At 39.2% G+C, this 16,838-nt stretch overlaps 2 protein-coding genes across 2 annotated transcripts; both read left to right on the forward strand.

Annotated features, from left to right (window-relative positions):
• The first annotated feature begins 519 nt into the window (after positions 1 to 519).
• LOC137744355 (TMV resistance protein N-like) lies at positions 520 to 1,102 on the forward strand. The gene is made up of 2 exons (XM_068484187.1): positions 520 to 1,031; positions 1,081 to 1,102. Exons 1-2 carry the CDS (start codon positions 520 to 522, stop codon positions 1,100 to 1,102), a joined length of 534 nt encoding a protein of 177 aa, XP_068340288.1.
• Positions 1,103 to 6,956: 5,854 nt separating this feature from the next.
• On the forward strand, positions 6,957 to 11,713 carry LOC137744356 (disease resistance-like protein DSC1). Its single transcript, XM_068484189.1, has 6 exons — positions 6,957 to 7,007; positions 7,378 to 7,475; positions 7,632 to 8,643; positions 8,804 to 9,079; positions 9,194 to 10,192; positions 10,337 to 11,713. The coding sequence occupies exons 1-6, from the start codon at positions 6,957 to 6,959 to the stop codon at positions 11,657 to 11,659; spliced, it is 3,759 nt and encodes a 1,252-aa protein (XP_068340290.1). The 3' UTR covers positions 11,660 to 11,713.
• Positions 11,714 to 16,838: the final 5,125 nt, after the last annotated feature.

The following is a 16,838-nucleotide window of genomic DNA, read 5'->3' on the forward strand; positions in this document are numbered from 1 at the left end:
TCTCTCCCCGCTTTTCCCACCGCCATGGAGGTTTCCCCATATTCAAAATGGCAGGTACCCTTCCCTACATTTTTTAGTTTTTCCTTACATTATTTCATTTTGGAGTATTTTTCTTCCTTGAACTGATTGAATCTCATGATTTCATTTTGTAGTATTTTTCTTCATTGAACTGATTGAATCTCATCAATTCTGCTAAAAAGCATGTATTTTTTAATATTTTTAGTACATTTTTAGCTTGTTTACTTGGTTCTTAGAAAAATCCTGTTCATAAATTGTATGAAAATTACTTTAGAAGTGAAATGTCAGCTTAAGTTTTAATGAATTCAGCAATATATCACAAGTTTCCAATTTTTAATTAAACCCATGCCTTAGTTTTACTTAATTAGTTCAAATTCGTTGATGCTTTTGTAAATACTTATGTAATTTGAAGCAGGGTTTGTGAGTTTGGATTGTGGAGGTGAATTTTTAATGATGGTGTGAGTATGGAGCCTGCTACGACGACAACTTATTGGTGATGAGATGCAGCTTGCTACGAATGCCGCCGCAGTGTCTTCTTCTTCTCCGGCCCGTCAATGGAAATACGAAGTTTTTCTAAGTTTCCGAGGGCAAGACACCCGCAAGAGTTTCGTTAGCCATATGTACACTGCATTACATAATAAAGGAATTCTGACCTTCAAAGATGACAAAAGGCTTGAGCACGGAAAATCCATTTCCACAGCACTTCTGAAAGCAATTGAGGAGTCAAAGCTTGCCCTCGTCATTCTTTCACCAAACTATGCCAATTCATCGTGGTGTTTGAATGAGCTTGTCAAGATTATGCAATGCAGAAAAGATATGGGGCAAGAAGTCGTGCCAATCTTTCACAATGTGGATCCGTCTGAGGTGCGCCACCAAACGGGAAGGTTCTTGCTGGCCGTGAGGAATGTAACGGAGCATGAAGAAGTTTATTCTGAGGATAGGAACAACATAAACCGGTGGAGGGCTGCTTTGAGAGAGGTGGCTGGTCTTAAGGGCTGGGATTTACAACATTGGTACGTATTTTACACAGAGTTTAATATCTTAGTTTGGTATTGTATGCAGTTTTGGTAAGTGTGTTGCCTGATTTGCCATTTTAGTTTAAGATATTGGCCTAAATTATCAATTTTTGGATTTCAATTGTTGAAATGAACCAGTTTTTCAGTAGTTTGTCGATGAGTAATGCTAGGAAGACTAAATTTGTAAACTAAATGATGTGTCACCAATAGGAAATAAGCACGTTTATCAACGCTTAATTAATAATCTAATCATCAACTTCTATGTCATTTAGTTTACAAAATTTAGTCTCCCTAGCACTACTCCTTGTCAATATCTGATTGATATATTGTTGATATCTAATTTTGACTGGTTCAACAATTCAAATTTGGTTTCTAATCATTTTAGCCAAATTCCTTTCTAGTTTTTTAGAGGTTGGCACATATTAGTTATGAAGGTATTGTTGAATTAATCACCTTGAGCTTGAAGAGTATCAATGGAGTTTTAGAGAGAGAGAAACTGTAAGTATAGAATGTAGAGAGAGAGATAGATCGAAGAGAAAGAGAGAGAGAGAATTGTACTGTTTGTTATTCCTTAATTTCTGAATGGATACAAAGCTCCTATTTATACACCTTTCACTACTTGTACATTAAGTAACAGATCTTTAACGAACTAACAACCACACTACTTAATCTCTTGACAGATGGCATTTTCTTGGCCATTGGATAGAACTTGCTTATCTATAGCTTTACATCCCCCCTCAATCACAGGGTTGGTAGGACCAAGCATGAGATTGGCACAATGATACTGGAACAAGGATACAGATAATCCCTTTGTAAGGATGTCAGCAAACTGGTCAGTAGAAGACACATGATGAACAACTAAGTCACCTCGAACTACCCTTTCGCGAACAAAATGATAGTCAATCTCAATATGTTTGACCCGAGAATGAAAAACGGGATTAGACGACAGGGCAATTGCAGATATATTGTCACAGTACAACGTGGGAGGAACATGTAAAGGAACCTGTAAATCACACAGAAGTTGGCGGATCCAAGCCATTTCAGCAGCAGCTATAGCTAAAGCTCGATATTCTGCCTCAGTGGAAGATTTAGAGACAGTATGTTGTTTCCTGGAAGCCCAAGAAATTGGACTTGTACCTAAGTAAACAATATACCCGGAAGTCGAGCGACGGTCATTGGGATCACCCGCCCAATCAGCATCACTATATGCTTGTAAGGACAGTGTGCCAGACTGAAAATGAATACCATAATCCATTGTACCACTGAGATACCGGAGAATTCGCTTGACTGCAACTACATGAGAATCCATGGGATGGTGCATGAACTGACAGCATTGATTAACAGCAAAAGCAATATCCGGCCGAGTGAAGGTGAGATATTGCAAGGCTCCTACGACACTGCGATACTGATCAGGACTGTGATAGGGCTGCCCTGCTTCCTTGAGGAGCCTGTGAGATGGGAGACAAGGAGTAGCACAAGCTTTAGCATTTTGCATATCAACCTTTGCCAACAGATCCTTGATATATTTGGATTGTGACACAAATAAGCCATCAGACTGATACTGGACTTGTAAGCCAAGAAAATAACTGAGTTGTCCCAGATCCTTCATATCAAACTATTGAGTAAGAGCCAAGATCACTGTGGAAATAGCACTGGAACTACTACCAGTGATAATGATGTCATCAACATATAGTAATAACACTACAATACCATGCTCAGAATGTTGCACAAACAGAGAGGGATCGGCAAGAGAAGATTGGAAACCCAAGCCGGGAAGAAAACTGGTGAACTTCTCATTCCAAGCGCGAGGAGCCTGTTTTAAACCGTATAACGATTTTTGGAGCTTACAAACATAGTGAGGTGGATGATCAACACTGAGAAACCCGGGAGGTTGAGCCATATATACCTCTTCATGTAAATCACCATGCAGAAATGAATTTTTGACATCCAATTGCCGCAAGTCCCAATGAAACTGAGCAGCAAGAGCCAGGATTAAACGTATTGTAGTTGGTTTGACCACTGGACTGAAGGTCTCACTATAGTCAATCCCCTCCTCTTGGCTATAACCCTTGGCAACCAAACGTGTTTTGTACCTGGAAATAGAGCCATCAGGATTCTTTTTAAGACGATAAACCCACTTGCAACCAACAAGATTTTTCCCACTAGGAAGAGGAACAAGATCCCAGGTCTTTTGCAGATGTAGAGCAGTGATCTCTTCTTGCATAGCTGCTTGCTATTCTGGTATTTTACTAGCAGCTTTATAAGTGGTAGGCTCAATAATAGACGGCTCACAGGAAAGGACAGTAGCTGAATATGCTTTCCTTTTAATAATCCCACTCTTAGAACGAGTTTGAATGGGATGAAGATTGACGGAAGAAGCTGGAATCACCACAGTAAGATTTTCAGATTGAAAATCAGGATCAGCAGGGATTTGGGACTGTGCACCTGTGATAGAGTCTGGAAATAATAAGGGTGAAGCTTGGGATAAGGTATTAGTGGCAGGCATTGTAGGAAATGACTCTGGAGTGGAACGAGGTTGATGCAAAGATTCTGACGCTCTAATTGGATCAGGGAAGGACTCAGATGCTCGAGGTGGTACGAATGGAGATGATGCAGGTGAGGAGGATGAATGAATGGAGGGTGATAGTGATGTGGACTCAGATGATGATGGTGGACGTGAAACAACTGTATTGTGTTCTGTGAGACATGGAACAAGATGGGAAGAAGGACATTGGGAAACACTCTCCAATGAAGGAGATTTAGAAATCAGAGTTATGTAAGGAAAAGTAGATTCATCAAACAGAACATGCCTGGACACATAGAACCGACTTATGTTTGGTTGAAAACAAATGTAACCTTTGTATTGACCTGCATAACCCAGAAAAATACATTGGGCAGTTTTGGGTTGGAGTTTATTAGTAGTGTAAGGTTTCAGTAAAGGAAAACAACTACAGCCAAATGTTTTCAAATGGGTTAAAACAGGAAATGTACCAAATAGACGAAAATAGGGAGATCTCATAGATAAAGTGGTACACGGCATTCTGTTGATCAAATAAACTGCAGTGGCACAAGCATGAAACCAAAACTGAGAAGGTAATTTGGAGGTATGAAGAAGAGTAAGGGCAGTGTCAACAATATGCCGATGCTTTCGCTCAGCAAGGCCATTCTGTTCAGGGGTATAAGGGCAAGATTTTTGATGAATTATCCCGTTGTTAAGTAAAAACTGTTGGAACTTATGACTAGAAAATTCACCACCACCATCACTTTGAAAGACTTTAAGTGCACTGGAAAACTGAGTAGACAAGAAAGCATGAAACTGCACAAATGTTTGAAACACCTCACTCTTATTCATTAATGGAAAGATCCATGTAAACCTGGTACATTCATCAATAAAGGTAACATAAAACCTGAAACCTTCAATGGACAATGTAGGAGATGGTCCCCAAACATCACTATGGATGACTTCTAAGGGTTGTACAGTCTTATTGGCAGGAAAGGTAAAAGGCAATTTAGTTATTCTGCCCTCTAAACAAGAGATACACACATGCCTAGATTGATCTAATGCAACTGGAATCTGAGATTGATTCAACATTCGTGCAGCAACAAGATTTGATGGGTGACCGAATCTGTTGTGCCAAAGAGACATGGTGACATGATGACCAAGAAGACAGTGGTGTTGTTTAGAAAAGTGAGATCCGTGATATGCTTGCTTGAGGAGGAATGAAGGTATGTGAAAAGGAATCGGGTACAATCCAGCTCTACACAGCCCCTAAAGAAGTGTTCTCCCTGTGATCTTGTCCTGTATCCAGAAACAAAACTCATCACATATAAACCTGCAATGATTATCTTTACAAAGCTGATAGACGGACAACAGATGTTGGGACAGCTTTGGAACATGTAGAATTTCTTTCAACTGAAATGCATAGTTAGGAGCCCTTAAAGTAGAAGAACCAGTATGCGATATGTCCAAACCTGAGCCACTAGCTGTGGTGATAGTATCATTGCCTGTGAAGGGAGTTGCAAGATTGAGATTGGCCAAGTCAGAGGTCATATGTGATGTAGCTCCAGTGTCAGCCACCCAAAACTGTTCATGTGGGGCAGAAGGTTGATAAGTGGTATTCATGGCAGTGAGAGTTGGAGACGGTGACCTTCCTTGATAAGAAAAGTTAGCTCGGTGATAACATTGAATTGCAGAGTGACCAAATTTCCAGCAAATTTGACACTGGATGGAGGAGGATGAGACTGGTGTAGGAGAGTGCCTTTGAAAACAGTCAGAAGCAATGTGGCCTCGTTTGGCACAAATCTGACAGATAGGCACGTCATTGCCATGCTCAGAGCAAGTAGACACATGAGATCTGGCAGGACCAAGAATGCCAGGACCAGGATTGTAATGAGGACCAGAGAAACGTGAAGTCCCAAAAGTATTTCTACCGCGAGATCGGCCTCGGAAATTAGAACTTCGAAATCCGCCAGAATTGTAGTTATTGCCACCATGAGTATAGCCTCCAGAGCTATAGTGTTGTCCAGAACTAGAGTTGTGACCACCATTATTGGAAGAAGAAGAACTTCCAGTGTGATATTGTGATGACAGATTACCAGTGGTAGGAGAAGAATCCTCTGCAAGTAATAGCCCTTTCCCATTAGAACCATGTCCTTGAGCGAGCATAGCAGGAACAAAAGAACTGGAGAGTGTAGAGTTGTCAAGTGCAGCTTCCTCGGTAAGCAACTGAGCTCGAAAGTCTTTAAGTGAAATAACATTGTCGCGCCCGCGAATCACTGTTCGAAAGGTATTGTACTCAGAAGATAACCCTTTAAGAGCAATGATAACAATATCATCATCATCAAACGAGACACCAGCAGCAGTCAAATGATCACGAGCATCCTTTATTCGTTGGAGATACTGAGAAATTGAGTCAGTACCCTTCTTAATATTCTGAAGCTCAGTTTTCAATTGAAATATACTAGCTTTTGTGACAGTGGAAAACCGATCTCGAAGACTCATCCACATTTCACGTGCATTCACACAGCCAATTATACAAGACATGCCAGTAACAGATAAGGTTGCAATGATAAGCTGCATCAAAGCACGATCATGCATCTTCCATATCTGATATGCTTCAGTTTCAACACCTTCAAGATCCGGATTATCAAGAAACCGAGTAGGACACTGTCGAGACCCATCCACAAAGCCAAGAATCCCATGACTTTCAAGAAGCAATTGCATCTGATAATGCCAAACTAGATAATTTGTATCATCCAGTTTCACAGTCACAGAGGTGGACACGGTAGGGATTAAATTCGTAATTGGAGATTGCACAATCTGTAGCTGCGCAGCAGTCACCATATTTTCACAAATTGTATACGAAAACAGAATATCTTGCAAGAATTAGGGTTTGAAGACCAGTCTTGATCAATCTTGAGACGAAAATCAGAGGCAATTACACAGAGAAGATTTTCACAGAGAAAAATTCACATACACAATTCATCAAACACCTGATGTGCAAGGATCAAGCGTCGAAATCAAGAGGAGAAGACACATATGCTATAGCACTGTAGAAGGAAAGATGCATACCAGAGAATCACAACCATGAATACAAAACCAGAAATCGTCAGAAATTTGTATCTCAGAAGGCGGAAGCAGATCAGGATCGAAGAGACGCCACAACCGGCGATGATACCATGTTGAATTAATCACCTTGAGCTTGAAGAGTATCAATGGAGTTTTAGAGAGAGAAAAACTGTAAGTATAGAATGTAGAGAGAGAGATAGATCGAAGAGAAAGAGAGAGAGAGAATTGTACTGTTTGTTATTCCTTAATTTCTGAATGGATACAAAGCTCCTATTTATACACCTTTCACTACTTGTACATTAAGTAACAGATCTTTAACAAACTAACAACCACACTACTTAATCTCTTGACAGATGGCATCTTCTTGGCCATTGGATAGAACTTGCTTATCTATAGCTTTACAGGTATGCCTTTGTGAGTCTTCCCAACCCCCAGAAGTGGTGGATAACCGTGGTTTGTCACTTGTTGTCCTCCTTTAAAAAAAAAAGTTTATATGAACATTTGCAGGTGCCAATTTCATAATGATTTGAATTTAACCTGCACGTACAATTTTTTTATTTTTTTAAATTGATATTATCGACACTTAAGGGGAGGGAGTGAGCTTTAGCCTCACAATGGGCTAGAAATAATGTGGTTCAAATTCGCCTTTGACGAAAATCGAACCTAAGATCTCTCACTTACAAATGAAGAGAAATATCACTAGACCATCGTACTAAGTAGCTTAACCTGCATGATATTAATTATTTATAATGTTTTATTCTGATACTCTCATAGCGGAAAAAGGGTATTTTATGGTATTATCAAGGTTTCACAAAATTGGGTTGCTCCCATAATATACAAGAAGAAGATACCTTGCATGGCATTCCCTCAGGGTATACGAATGCCTAAGTTTGACCAACCAAAACAAAATCTTGCATGAGAGTTGGTCCACCCTCTATTTTCAATTGGTTTTCGTATGGAACCTCCAAATTACTTTTGTATACATACTTGACCATGCTGTTATGTTTATGTTCTTTTCTTCATTTCAGGGTGGAGGCAGAACTTGTAGAATCCGTTGCCACATGGGTACTAAACCGTTCATTGTATGCATCTTCGACTGTCGACGAGGGCTTGGTAGGAATGGAATCTCGCATTGATAAAATACTACAAGATCACATATGTGGATGGACAACTGACTGCGTACGCATTATAGGGATACATGGGATGCGAGGAATTGGAAAGACGACAGTTGCCAGAGCTGTTTATGATCAAATCTGTCACCACTATGAACGTAGCTGCTTTCTTTCCAATGTTAGATCTGAAACTTCTAAAAACGGTCTAGTTTCTTTACAAGAAAAACTTCTCTCCAAAACCCTGGTGGAAAAAATTGGAAACATAGAGGATGAGCATATGGGAGCTGCTATGATAAAAAAACGGTTAGCGTTTATCAAGGTGCTTGTTGTTGTTGATGATGTGGATCAATTAGCACAATTAGAAAAATTGGCTGGAGGTCGCGACTGGTTTGGTCTAGGGAGTAGAATTATCATAACGAGTACAGATGAACATTTGTTGAAGGTGCATGGTGTTGATGGAATATACAAGGTCACTGCCTTAGACCATGACGAGGCTCTTAAACTTTTGAGTTCAAAAGCGTTTAAGAAGGGCGATCACCGTGAAGATTATTTGAGTCTTTGCAGCGACATAGTACAGTATGCTGGTGGCCTTCCATTAGCTATCGTTGTCGTAGGTTCCTTTCTATGTGGCAGAAGCATCCTCGAATGGAAAAGTGCCATAGATAGGCTGAGGAATACATCAGATAGAAGTATCATGGATGTTCTTCACATTAGTTTTGATGGACTAAGGGAAACAGAAAAAGAAATATTTCTACATATTGCATGCTTTTTTAAAGGGAAGGATAGGGTTCGTGTGACCGAGATACTAAACTATTGTGGGCTCTACCCTGAGATTGGGTTAACTATTCTTTCTGATAAATCTCTTATTACTTTTTCCAGCAACAAGCTGGAGATGCATGGTTTACTACAAGAAATGGGATGGCAAATAGTTAGTCGAGAGTCGCCTACTTATCCAGGCAAACGTAGTAGGCTATGGTCTCATGAAGACATCCACAATGTGCTGACAAAAAATAAGGTAGAGCTATACTCTATTTACTTTCCTTGCATAATAATCTTCACTTTACTTATTCTTGTTTTTGTATAATTAGGGAACAAACGTAGTTCAAGGGATAGTTATGGAGTTGCCTATATTAGAAGTGGCTCATTGGAATCCAGAAGCATTCTCAAATTTGTCTCAACTTCGTTTTCTCCAAGTTCATAATGTGCATCCTTCCCAAGGCCTCACTTGTCTTCCGGAATCCTTGAGACTCCTCGAATGGACTGGGTATCCCTTAAGATCTCTCCCACAATATTTCCAACCAGATGAGCTGATTGAACTTAACTTGTGCCACAGCAACCTTGATCTTCTTTGGAAGGGAATAAAGGTATATGAATGTTTGTTAGCAGCCAATAATTTCTTCAATTAATAATTCAGTTGTATGCTTAGCATTGACGGATTAATTTATTGTTTCTCTTTATGTGTGGTGTGCATTGAACAGCGTTTTCCCAAGTTGAAGTTCATCAAAATCTGCCATTCTCACCACATTTCTGAGACCCCCGACTTCACGGGTGTTCAAGAACTTGAGAGTTTAGATCTTGAAGGATGTAAAAACTTGGTTGGAATTCATCAGTCCCTTGGACTTCTCAAAAAGCTGACCCTCCTAAATCTTAAAGATTGCGAAAGTCTCGAGAGTCTGCCAGGAAAAATTGAAATGGAGTCTCTTGAAACTTTTATTCTTTCTGGCTGCTTAAAAGTCAAGCAGGTTCCTGAGTTTGGAAATATGCAACTTCTGTCAGTGCTTAAACTCGATGAAACTGCCATAGAAACAATACCGGAGTCAATTGAACACCTTAGTGGCCTTGTTACATTAGATCTAAGCAACTGCAAGGATCTTGTTTGTCTTCCAAGCACCATTAACAGATTGAAGTCTCTGAAAAATCTTAATCTTTCTGGATGCTTGAAACTTGGCGAAGAGCAGGAAAGCACGTCGGAGGTGGAGTGTTTGGAGAAGAATGATGACAGTAGAACTGCTGAAACAGAAGTGCCTAATTTTGGAGTGATGCAAAAAGTGAAGAAAGAACCAGTGACTTTCTGGTCGCCTTCATTTGGTCTGTGTAACTTAACAGATCTGAACCTAAGTAACTGTAAACTTCGGGAAGGAGCATTTCTCAATGGTCTTGGGGTCTTATCCTCACTAGTGGCATTGAATCTCAGCGGAAATAATTTTGTTAGTCTTCCATCAAGCATCCGATCCCTTGTTAAGCTTGAGAGCATTAACATCGAGAACTGCAAGAGACTTACAGAGCTGTCAGGTCTCCCATCAAATAGTAAATTGGATGTGAGGGCAGATGGTTGCTCGTCCCTTCAAATTTTCAATACATCCGAGCTCAATGTATTGGAGAAATCATATTTCAATTTCCTGAATTGCTTCAAACTAAATGACAACCAAAGTTTACTTAATATGACATTTGAAATGCTCAAGAAATTCCTTCATCAGGTGAGATCTCTCTCTCTCTCTCTCTCTCTCTCTCTCTCTCTCTCTCTCTCTCTCTCTCTCTCTCTCTCTCTCTCACGCTCGTGTAGTTGTGTGTGTTTCATACTTTAATATCAGTTAATAGCATTCCAATTTTGATTGACACAGGGAAACTCTAGTGCAAGAGAAACTTTCCAAATTGCAATTCCTGGAAGTGAAATTCCTAAGTGGTTCAGCCATCAAAACGATGTTGGGAGTTCATTAACCATAGACCTACCTCCACTTTGGAATAAAAGTAAGTTCATGGGATACGCTCTGTGTGCTGTTTTTGTACTAGACGAGCATTGTGTGGTTGATGAACACGATACATTTCATTTCAAAACTTTCCATGCTACACATCATCTTGTGTGTCGACTGAAACACAGTGGAAAACAATTAGAAGTACGTGGCACACAGCCTGCCTTTCGCTTTAGCGAAAGGTTTTGCCAGGTTGATTCGGATCATCTTTGGATGTTCTATGTATCCCGTGATAAATACTTTGGTACGGACTGGCATAACAGTTGCAGTCAGATTGAGTTCTTGTTTGAAACCAGAGGGCCAGGCTTGAAGGTGAAGAAGTGCGGAGTACGGTTGATGTACGAGCAAGATGTGCAAGCTCTACAATCTGAAAGTGCCACTGTTAATACATCAATTTTTCCAGTTGAGGAGGATGTCATCAACATGATCGATGATAACGTGACACACACTTCCTCGGATATGACATTACATCAAAGGGAATGGCAACTTTTCCATTCTAACGGTTTTTCTCATTCTGTGGGCATAAATGAGGACATAACCAAACGTGCTTCGTCGGACTCCTTTCTACAGTGGACACAATGGCAACTGCTGGATTCCATCCTCCCAACAGGCGGTTTTACTCATTCTTTTGGTCTCGAGGCTGCAATCCAAGCTCGTGTAGTGTCTAGTCCCGAAGATCTACAAACCTTTATAATCCGTCTGTTGGAGAATACAGGAAGCTTGCTCCTTCCGTTTGTGTATTCTACAACAATATCACCTGATCTAGAGACCACTCGCAAACTCGATAAGATGTTGGATGCAATGCTTACTGATGAAGTGGTTAGAAAGGCGTCGATTTCAAAGGGCATGGAACTAATGAGGGTGGCCGCAGCTGTGTATGTAGAAATACCATCGGTTAAATCTACGATGGAAGCTTGGTTAAGTTCCGGGGGCGTTTCTTTTCACCATGCTCATGCATTTGGCCTTATATGTGGACTGCTAGGATTGGATAGCAATACTACTCAAAGAGCGTACATGTTTATTACAATGAGAGACGTTATTTCTGCTGCAACAAGGCTCAATCTGGTAGGCCCCCTTGGTGCGGCTGTGCTGCAGCATAAGATTGCTTCCGGCGCCGCTGAAGCTATACTTAATCGGTGGAAGGACCGCCCAGTTGAGGAAGCATCGCAAGCTCTTTCTTTGCCCCAAATTTAGGCTCAAACAACTTGATCTTAATAATTAATTTTATTTCGTTCTTGGGATCTTACTGCAAACATTGGATAAATTTTTTAAGAAGATTTAATGAAATTTTGTTTTTGTACAACGATATGTTTATGCCAAGGTACATGAAGAAATAAATTAGTACTCGATTTGTCATTCATGCAATTTGAATCTAAGACATTCTTGTGATTCGAATCTAAGGCTTTCTAAATAAAGAATCGAAGTTTGCTGGAGTTGTTGCCGTAGAAATTGCAAGAGGAGCCTGGGAATATTCCTCTTCACGTAAACTCTGGTAGACCAGAGAGTAAACCCTTCCTTTTCTCTACAACGTTACTAACGTCCAATCATTGGTGGCAGAAGATAATGAAATGTATATTTATGGTAAAATAAATATTCGCTATCATCCTTACAGAAAATTACAAAATTTCAAATGAGAGACTGCAACAGCTTATCACAAGTTAAAAGAAGATGGTGAAAAACAAGTAGGACTAGTGAAGGGAAATGAACAGTATTGGAATAATATGATGAAAGAGAAGCTGCACAATATCGACAACATGATGGAAGCCTAAAAGAGCTAGCAACAGATAAGCAAAAAATAAAAAACAACACAATAATATAGCAAGTGGAGAATCCCTCTCAGTAGCATCAAGCTTCAAATACAAATGCAAACATCATTGAGAGACCTGGAATAATGGCAAATGAATAAACAAAGAAGAAAATTGACTCATTATGGACATTTCACATGAACTTGAAAGGGGTTTTCATTAGAGCTCCCTATAACTAATTCATCTTCTATCTTTGATTTGGATAAGATTTGGGAGTTGACACAAATTGTTTGCCCAAATTGAATTTAGTGAATTATCCAATACAATCATAGACCCACATGAGACTAGACTTTAAAATAGTCAAATAATATTGTAAGCCGTTTTTTAGATTTCGGGGGATCTGTGCAAAACTTATAAAACGGCACATCCTTAAGATAGTTTTTCAAAAAAAAGTAGTATAATGTATTGATGCTGGAAAACCGTAACTTAAATCAAAACTTTAGGACTTACTGATTGTAAGTTTACAAATGTCATTAAATAATAAGTAAAACGACCTACAAACATAACTTTCACTAAATAATAAAAAAAACAATTCAATCTTAAACAACCAAGCAAGAAAAAAAAAACTTCAAAAACTCTTAACTTTAAAAGTTTCACTTGAGCATTATTATATAATAAAGTTTTTTTTTTAAAAAAAAAAAAAATTTGACACACCCCGAACTGGAATGTCCACCTGGACTTCAAATCGAGCTATGTTGGCCGACACCAAGAGGGTGACGAAGCTATAAACTGTAGTGATGTGGAAAATGTGAATAAATTTAAGCCCAAAAGTGCCTAAATACAACAGTGCGCTTATGAGCGGGAATAAACCCATTTCACACTTGATGACAGAGTATAAGTAAAATACAATAAAGTAGGATGAGAATTATACCATCGAAGGTAACTGCCTATACCAAGATTTGCCAAGAATCATCGTCGATACGAAAGCTCAGCACTAAAACCTGAAGGGGCGAAAAATAAGGGTGAGTGGGCCTAAAAACAAAGCTTTGTAAAAACCTTTTCAAAAACATAATAACCCCTCGCCGTAAAACAAGTATAGTTTCCAAAATATACATACTACGTATAGTAAGAAAATACTTACCGTAACCTGCAAAATCTCAAGGATTCAATACACCACAATATTTTGTAAGTAAGCACATGACATCCGTAATCACATAGTCTCGCATAAGTAAACATATCATATCGAATGCTCATCGACACATGCTGACACACGAGTTCATGCATAGATATTTTGACATAAACATGACTAGGTGTAACAATAATATACGCTCTAGTACTACAATCACGTGAAGACTAGGGTTATGCGCAACACATACGAGTTCTAATTGCTTATAGCAATCTAGGACACGACTGACACCTACAATGGATCCAAAGTGAGCATATGGAGCAATGTGCACATACACGTGAAAGCCTGGCCCTGGCCTGGGTAAGTACCAACACCGGTGCAGCAAACGATGAACAGATAACATAAATATAGTCATGCTAAAGTGATTCGATAACTCTAGTCAACATAACATTATTCATAGTCGTAAATTTAGCTAAGGCATTCCGTAAGATTTATAATGATTTATTAACTCTCATCGTTACGTCATTTTCTATAAATGTTAATTTAATTACTGCAATCATATAGAAAATTCGTTATTAGAAGTATATATGGAAACTAAACAAATGTATGTATATATCAAAGAAAAGACCTACTCACAAATCATGTCGTCGAGTCGAACCCGCCTCACGGGTATCGAAGATCCTTGTGATGCGTTTCACCTAGAAACGAGACCATTTATGTAAATATAGCGTACTAACGTAATTACGCGTTTTCATACAAAGTACGGCTAATAAAGGACCTATTTTAAAACGATCGAATTTCGAAAAACAGACAGCGGATTCGGATTCGGCACTTCGAGAAACCTAAGGAAGGACCTCGGGTTCCTCCACGCGTTGCCACAACTCGGCGGCCCGGGAGGCCACGGGCCATGGCACGCGCTGAGTTGAGTCGCCGAAAAAGTCACCAGCACTGCCATGTACGATGGTGGAGCACAGTACCTCTAGGAGATGCCTGTGTTCTACGCGCCGATCGCTGCAACACCACGTGAGGCCAGAAATTTGCAGATTTTCTTCCTAACTTTCAGAGCTAATTACTAGCTTGATACTTAACCAAATTTGATGATTCAAGAGCCATTTGAAGTTAGAAATGTAGAGAAGGAGCCTATACCTATTGGAAGCCTAGTTATGGTCTGTTTTGGCCGAGGAATTTGGCTTGAAAGTGGTCGGATGGCCGTGATAGGAGCATATTTAGGCGACTTACTTAGCTTGTTTTCGTGCATCTATGTTGTTAATTCATAATTGTTTTAGTAGTTTAAGCCATTTTCGTGTGTTTTTAGGTTCATATGGCTAAGGAAGCAAAAAGATGCATTTTGGAGCAAAATTGGGCTTGGAATGGATAGCATATGCTTGGAGCCAAAGTGTTGGACGAATTTGAAAGCCTTGTATGCACTTTGGACATAAAACAAAGGGCCTAGCCCAATCAAACAATCCTTTGAGCCATGCAAAACCTCTAGCCCAATCAACAACCCTTAGCCACATGCATTCACATGCATCACAACCCCAAAACCATCAAGAAACACCATTCACACACACATGCACTTACTCCTTCATCATTACACCACCTTCTCCATCTTTATTCCACATGCATTCATCATAATTCACCCTAGCTACCACCATTCACACACACATGCACTTACTCTTTCATCATTGCACCACCATTCACACACACATGCACTTACTCTTTCATCATTGCACCACCAATTCAACACATGCATTTCCACCTTCCTACTTCATCATTTCATCCACATGCACTCTCAATCATAACAACCACATTCACTCTTAAACAATCACCCACATATTCTCCCATTCCCCCTATAAAAACCCATGCATTCATACACAAAAATCACATCTCATTTTCATACACAACACATCACAAACACATCCAATCTTCCCTCATTGCCGTGAGCTACCATTCCCTTATAATCCAAACACCATTCCTCATCCATTTCCATAATTCCCCAATCTATTCAACACACCAACAACATCCCTTAGACTTTGTGCTACGACGAAGAGGAAGATAAGAGTGCCTAAACGTTCATACAATTCAAGTTTGAGTTGTTGGAATGTTTAGGTGTTTCTTTGATTCTCTTTGTTTTGTACCATGAGGAACTTCCTCTCGGCTTCATTCCATTAGATACACTCTCCCATTTCTTAAAGGATTTCGACATCAGTTTTGCTTCAAGGGTTCTTTCTTCTTAATCCTATGTTCACTCATGTTATATATTTTTATGTCAAACCTTTTGTAAACATGAAGTGTAACTAATCTCTCTCTAGGGATTCGATGTAGCCTTGCAAGATTGCCATGTAGTTAATTCAGAATTCTCATTTAATCTATCTATTTCTTGTTTCATTCTCCGTTTTAATTGTGACTTAGTGTGTTGATTTTAATGCTTGATCATCATTTGAATTAACCACATGTTGTTTAGCCAAGATTAAAGCACACATCATGCATAATCTTGGTAGATATGTGAATGAATGAAGGGAATGTTTTGCAAACATCCTGCCGAGTGTTCCCTTTGGTTTTGTGAAAGTTTCTTGTGCACTACATAGTCTTGATTAGGAACCAAAGTTGCACATCACAATTAGGCTCATGATTAGAGACATTTGATCAAATCCACACATCATATGGTTGATCATATCTAAGTGAAACAAACCCAAGAAATAAGTAGAGGGATGAGTATAATCTGACTTAACAAGCATGGACTTGGCTTAGCAATGGTGAAATCGAATCTCTAGCTTCATCTCCATTTGTGCTATCTCTTTTTATTAGCTGTTGATTCATTCATTTTGTGTTTACTTCATTTCCTTATGCTTTAATTTACAATCTGTCATTTAGTTTAATCAAAACCTAAATCCCCCTTTACCTTATTGTTCAATTTAGTTAGAAATCAATTTAGTTTATGTTTTAAAGCATTTTGAGTCTTTGGTTTGTCTTAGTGTTTTAAAGTTTAGTTTTGCATTCTTTGAGTCTAGTATAGTGTTTTAGATTGTGTTTTTAACGTTTTTGAGTCAAATCCAAGTGATTAACAATCCCTCCTAATCCCCGTTCCAGAACGATCCCTACTTACATACTTACTACAATTGTCAAAAAGAGGGTTTAATTTGTGTGCGTATAATTCTCGCATCAAATTTTGGCGCCGTTGCCGGGGATTAGAAAATTTGCTAATCCCTTGGATTGTTTTATTTTCGTTTGTTCTTTTTATTTTATTCCAGATTCTTAATCTTGTTTTGTTTCTTGTTTTAGGTACTAGTTTATGACTCGGAGTTTTCATCCGATTCGTGAACATATCCTGGAGTGATTGGGTTCTTCGTCCGGCTGCAAGACGTAAAAGAAAGCGCTACTTGGGAGGCAACCCAATGCACTGAATAAAGCAAAGCATGTTCATAAAAAATAAAAAATAAAAAAAATAAAAAAAAGAATAAAAATAAACATGGCAGGAAGATGGAGCCTTCACAAAGGATGT

This window comes from Pyrus communis, chromosome 9, assembly GCF_963583255.1.
Source record: "Pyrus communis chromosome 9, drPyrComm1.1, whole genome shotgun sequence".
NCBI lineage: Eukaryota > Viridiplantae > Streptophyta > Magnoliopsida > Rosales > Rosaceae > Pyrus > Pyrus communis.